Below are 5,969 nucleotides of genomic sequence, written 5' to 3' on the forward strand. Positions count from 1 at the left end.
AACTAGGGAACTATAATTTTTTTTTTTTTTTTTTTTTTGAGCAATAGGGAACTAAAGTTTATAATTTAGGAAGATAATTATCTCCTTTGACCATACAACAAATATATACTATATTTAACTCTTAAATTTGAAAATGATGCTCCTTTCTTTTGCCGGCCTGGACTGACTTGGTCTCGCTAGACAAAATGCTTTGATCAACAATAATAAGGTGGTCTAAATTGCATTTAAGGTGATTTGAAATCGGGCCAGGAACAATTTGGGTTGAATTTAGGTCGGGTCAATAACAAGTCGTGTTGATTTCGAGTCGGTTAGTAACAGATCGGGTTGAATTTTTAGGTCAGGTTAGTAATAGGTCTGGTAAACTTTGGGTCGGGTCAATAACAAGTTGGGTTGAATTTGGGTCAGGTCAATAACAAGTCGGGTTGATTTTGGGTCGGGTTTGTAACAGGTTGGGTTAAATTCGGGTCGGTTAGGAACGGGTCATGTCAATAACAAGTCGGGTTGATTTCGGGTCGGGTTTGTAACAGGTTGGGTTAAATTCGGGTCGGTTTAGGAACGGGTCAGGTTAAATTCAGTTCAAGTTAGTAACAAGTCGGGTTAAATTCGGGTTTTGATGGGTTAAAACGGGTTCGGGTGAATTTCGATTCAAGTCGGGTTCGATTCAGGTCAATAATTTATGGGTTACATCGGGTCGGGTCATCTCCAGGTCAGTTCATGTTTGGGTTCGGGTCTCACATACTCGGGTCAACTCGGGTCTAGGGTTGGTTTCAGGTCGGGTTTGGGCCACCATTTTTTCGGGTTCAGATGGGTCGGTTAATAATTGGGTTTGAGTCGACTTTTGACAGCTCTATTCTAGTGTATTAGGTTAGGTATCATGTTATAGTAGAAGCTCCTTGAGTATTAGGAGTATTGTTATGCAAGTTTTCTTAGAAGAATACAAGATTTGTAGTTCTATATATAAAGGTAATTTCATACTAGTAATTGAGAATTTTAGAAATGCAGGGAATACCAAAAAGAGAATTACCAAGTGTGGTAGTTGTGGTTATTTGCATGTCAATATAATGACATTAAACAAACTCCAAATTTATAACTGTGACACCAGCGATTATAAGGCATATCCGTGTATCAAAGCCCCAGATCACTCAAAAATGCCCCGTCTTCGACAGAACTTTGTTTCTATGATCTAAAACGCAATAACAGAACCTTAACAGAACTTTAAAACCAAATCAGCAATCAGAGATGCAAGGGCAAATAATATGCCATAAAATGGTGGTCATTTTACCTATTTCTTTTTCTTATGTGTATATCAATCTACACTATAGTTCCAAAATACAAGACTTTAAGGCTCCTTGTGAATTTCAAGGAAACCAAACTAAGTAAGAAGTTCAAAAGAACTCATCATCATCATCATAGTAGTCGTACTCATCCTCTTGATTGTTATATTCTGAATAGTTTAGATGATCCTCCCGGCCATTTTCTTCATCCCCAGTTTCATTTCCTGCATCATCATTCACCTGAGTTCCAATTGAACTTTCTCCCAAATGTTTGTCCAAATTTGGTTCATTCCGCCTCTTCTTTGAACTATCTGAAGGCGACTGTTAAGCAAGCAAAGCATTAAGTAGATGTTGCTATAAAGGAATCGAGACAGTGATCTATAGCCCATAGTAAATAATAGTCAACTGTATAGAAAACTTTTTTTTTTAAAAAAAAAAGGAAAAAGAAAAATCATTGCAGCAGTTGAAACATAATGGATGATTTTTCAGATAAATCCCCCCTTTCCCTGAAAATTCAAATACAACCAGAAAGTCAAAAGGAGTTCAAAAGAATCTACAGGCCTACGACCATGACCAGATTCTTGAATAACATATGAAATGTAGATAGTAATCCAAGCTTTAAAAGAAAAGCGAAAATTAACAAATCCAAGACTTACAGGTTCATCTAGCACTTTGGACAGTGCATCATAATTGATTCTGGAGTTGGGCCTCTGAAAGAACAATCATACATAATAAGAGCGCAGCTTCTGAGTATTGAATGAAACACGAATAAAATTTGAAGCATAATGCAGTATATTACATGAATTACTGCATCAGTAAGGTACATTATATTACAAATGAATGCAGGCTCCAATTTTTGCGAAATATATGGTGGCTTTAGTCTATTAATTTAATGGAAAGCTTTTCTTTTAAAATTCAAACATACTTTCTTAGGCGATGGTGGACGAGTTTTAGATGTAGACTGGGCTTTCTTTACACCTGTTGTCTTCTTATTTCTGAGATCCTGCAAACAATTTGTCCACGATAAGCAGCAGGAATAGACTTTACAAGAATATCCTAGCCAAAAAAATCAAGAAAAATTAAAGGCTAATATAAAAAGATCTAAGATACACTCATACCCTTAACAATAATTGAGGTCTGTTATAGCTAGTGCTCCTCCCACCTCCCCCCTTCCCACACACACAAATAAGAATGCGGAAAATTGTTAAAAAGACAATTTTACAGCTTTACAGTGCCTCGATTTGTATCTCCACACATAATTCTGTGAAAAATTGATAGTTCTAACACGTCATTACACCTTAATAGCAAAAATCCTTACATTTTAATCAGGAGATACCTTCTATAGCTGGTAACACTTTTCAAGAACCCAAGTATTACCTTCCAAACTTTTGAAATCCTGTACGCCCAAGCTCACAACCTCCACAACATAATTTGACCTGAAGAAATGGTCTGAGCTTATCACTATCCAATTTGATGATTAAATTGAATTTCTAGTTCATGTTATCTAGGAGAAAACTTTTCCACTAGTTGGTCATATATGAATATAGTGACAGGAATGCACTTGGAGCTAAAGTGTGCAAGAGCAATAAAGATACTAAAATATTTAAAAGAACTCACCCTTTTGAATTTTGTACCATTATCAGCTGCAGCAACTCTTTCGGCTTGTTCCTGCATACAGACAGAGGTATAAGCTGATTAATATGTATAGATTACTTACTTTGCTCAGTTAACAAGGATCATAGAGTGACAGTCAATTCCACATCGGACTGATCAATATGATCTCTTCCTTAATTAGTGCAAACTACATGTTCAGCCATAGATATTGAAGCTAGTACATGAACAACATGGTGAATGATGACATAAAATATCAGATTACCTGAAGATACTTCTTATTCATCATTTCCCAAATTTCTTTCCTGTAATGCTTCTCTTTCTCATTATATAAGTAGCTCCCAACCTACAAAATCCTCATCGTAGGACTGATTTGTTAGTCACCAAAAGGGCAATATGAAGTAGAAAAAAGCGTAAAATAATAAGACAATTATAAAGAAAAACTTGTTTAAAAGGCTCAGGTGTAAAATGTACACATGTCACTTGAAAGAATATAGTTTGTTATAATCAAGTTGTTGCTATTGTTTGTCAAAATTCTTAAAAAAATCCTCAGAAATTAAAGCATAAGAGGATATGGAAGACAAAGCAAAAGATAATGCATGTTCAATGCTTGCCACACCACATTGAAGTTTAGTTTCAAAGTTTAATGTTCTTTTCAAGATTGCAGAGTCATCGGCAGGATATCAGAATATTTTACAGGGAAAAAGAACAAAAGAAAAATCGAAAGAAAGAAGGCCAATATTGACTTGCCAATATCCTCTTATGAGCTATCTATAAATAGGCTTCACAGGAAAGCAACATTCGGAGAACAAATGTGGACTTAAAGTAGAGTAGATTGGATGTTGATTGTCACATTGCCCCCTTAACCAGTTTCCCCTCATAACCGATACATTTCTACATTGTGCACAGTTAGCTCGTGGAAGTTGTGGCGCAACGACAGTGGTGAGTTTCCAGTGAAGCACACCAAAGTATTGCCTTGTTTCTTTTTCAACAGAAAAAGCTAAATTGAATCACATAATGGTAGAGTCATGCAGTGAAATTAGCAAGTACCAGTGTATCACTGACCTCTGCATCATCAATGTCAGAAAGGCTCTCTAATTCACCTTCATTATGCAAATTGTCATCAGAAACGTTGCTTGTATCATCTGCACAAAAAATTCTTCATTGATTACAAAAAGGAGTGGTTAAATGGATCCAAGGTATCATAAGATGAGCAGAAACTGTAAATGAAGCTTAAAATACCTTCAGAATCAGTCGTTTCCAACAGTTCGCTATTAGATACACTGACATCGTCCATGTCTATCTCAGGGCAACGAAACACAAACTGCGGAACTGGCATAACAAAATCAAACTTCAGATAAACTATGGATGATCCAACACACTATCATTTTACTCTTAATCAATCAAAGACAACAGAAGCAAGAAAAACAGTTCATCCCTTAATACTAATGTGTTGAAAAACAATAATTGGATATGATTACAACACTTAGACAATTTAAAATCAATGCTAACAATGTTAGGAAAGTAATTAAAATGCAGGGCAATGACAACATTCATCCTTTCTCCTATATGATTCACAACATAATTAAAATGCAGGGCACAAGTCAAGAACTTTTTCGAACCCTAAATCTCCTCGACAATTTTCTTTTATTTTTCCAATTAAAACCTTTTAACAAAACCAAATAATTTGGCATTCATACACCATCAAGATACCAAATTTATATGCTCAAACTTCCAAACAAAAAAATCCCAGAAGAAAACTACTTAGCAATATGACAATTCTTACAGAAAAACATCTATCTCACTAAAAATTGCTATTTGGAAATTAGAACATCATAATGTAAATTACAGGAAAGGGCACGTAAAATTTAACAATATATTAATTTAATCAATCATGAATAGACTCATACAATATTAGTTGTTTTTGATTAATTTTTTCATAATATAATTTCTTGGTTACACCAAATAATTGCAGACAAGAACTAATTAGAAAGAGAGGAGTACCTGGGTTTTAGAGGAGAATCGGCTAATTTGAGACGAGGAATTGGAAAAACAGAACAACGATACATTACGGCTTCAGTTCGATTAATTGATTTTCACTTTTCAACTTAATTAAAAATAAAGTGGGTCGGGTTACTGATGTGTTGGCCGGTTGGGTCAAAAATTTGGATACGGTTGGGTCGGAGTCATTCTTAAATGGGTCAAATAAGGGTAAGAGATCCTCACCCTTAGAGTGTCTCTAGTAACTTCAACGTTAAAAGGTGCAATATTTTCTAATAGACCAAATTTAGCTTGATAATCCGTACTATTTAATTAACTTAAACATTTTATTAAAAAAAATTATACTTCGTATATAAATTATAAATTAATACGTGCATGTATCACAAAAACTCATTTAACTGGACCAATTTTTTGTGCATGTAAAACAAGTACATACTCGACTATTTGTAGCTAAAATTGCAATTTACACTTTAAATCACTAATTTGTAATACATAATAAATACCCCTAGAGAGGAGGACTTCTTACTTTCTTAGTGTTTATATTAATTTTCACCTTTAAAAAAAAGGAAAATTTAGAAATAATAATCCCAACTTTGCTCCGTTTTGTTTTAATAATCTCAACTTTGGATTATTCTACAATAATCCCAACTTTGGGGGGTGTTTTGTTTCTTCAATCCCAAACCGGTCAACAAAAGTCAATGACCTGCTATCACAAGTTGCGTGACACGTGTCATATTGTGATTGGTCAAAAAAAAAATAAAAAAAAAAGAATTTTTTTTTTAAAAAAAATGAAACCCCCACCCAGCCCCTCCACCACCGCCACAGCTCACCGGAATCCCATACCCCAACCGCCTCAATCCATCTTACCCCACCGGAAAATCCACCCAAGTCCTGCTGACCGCATCGGCGAACCCACCCCAACCCTCCAGTCGCGCAACCCCCATTCCCGTAAACCCTCTCTCCTCGAAAAAAACACTGAAATCTTCCCCCGCCGCTCCAAAAGCCCACGAAACCCCTCCCACCACCCTCAAATCACTTGGCCTGGGTGATTCTAGGGTGAGGGGAGGGATTTCGTGGGCTTTT

General features: G+C 35.7%; 1 protein-coding gene across 1 annotated transcript; it reads right to left on the minus strand.

Annotated features, from left to right (window-relative positions):
• Positions 1–1,081: 1,081 nt before the first annotated feature.
• Positions 1,082–4,953, minus strand: LOC110696119. Its single transcript, XM_021873405.1, has 8 exons — positions 4,890–4,953; positions 4,128–4,209; positions 3,936–4,030; positions 3,151–3,231; positions 2,892–2,942; positions 2,200–2,277; positions 1,931–1,984; positions 1,082–1,595 (listed from the first exon to the last, which is right to left on the minus strand). Exons 2-8 carry the CDS (start codon positions 4,180–4,182, stop codon positions 1,386–1,388), a joined length of 624 nt encoding a protein of 207 aa, XP_021729097.1. The 5' UTR covers positions 4,183–4,209; positions 4,890–4,953; the 3' UTR covers positions 1,082–1,385.
• Between the last annotated feature and the right edge of the window lie 1,016 nt (positions 4,954–5,969).

Source organism: Chenopodium quinoa, unplaced genomic scaffold, assembly GCF_001683475.1.
Source record: "Chenopodium quinoa cultivar QQ74 unplaced genomic scaffold, ASM168347v1, whole genome shotgun sequence".
In the NCBI taxonomy this organism is placed as follows: Eukaryota; Viridiplantae; Streptophyta; class Magnoliopsida; order Caryophyllales; family Amaranthaceae; genus Chenopodium; species Chenopodium quinoa.

Excerpts from the sequence above, each read along its gene's own strand:
- LOC110696119 (XM_021873405.1), bottom strand. The coding sequence starts at position 4,182 with ATGGACGATGTCAGTGTATCTAATAGCGAACTGTTGGAAACGACTGAT. Across the intron at positions 3,232-3,935 it reads CAGAGGTCAGTGATACACTG|GTTGGGAGCTACTTATATAA; the intron begins GTACTTGCTAAT and ends AGGATTTTGTAG. Across the intron at positions 2,943-3,150 it reads TGAATAAGAAGTATCTTCAG|GAACAAGCCGAAAGAGTTGC; the intron begins GTAATCTGATAT and ends GTCTGTATGCAG.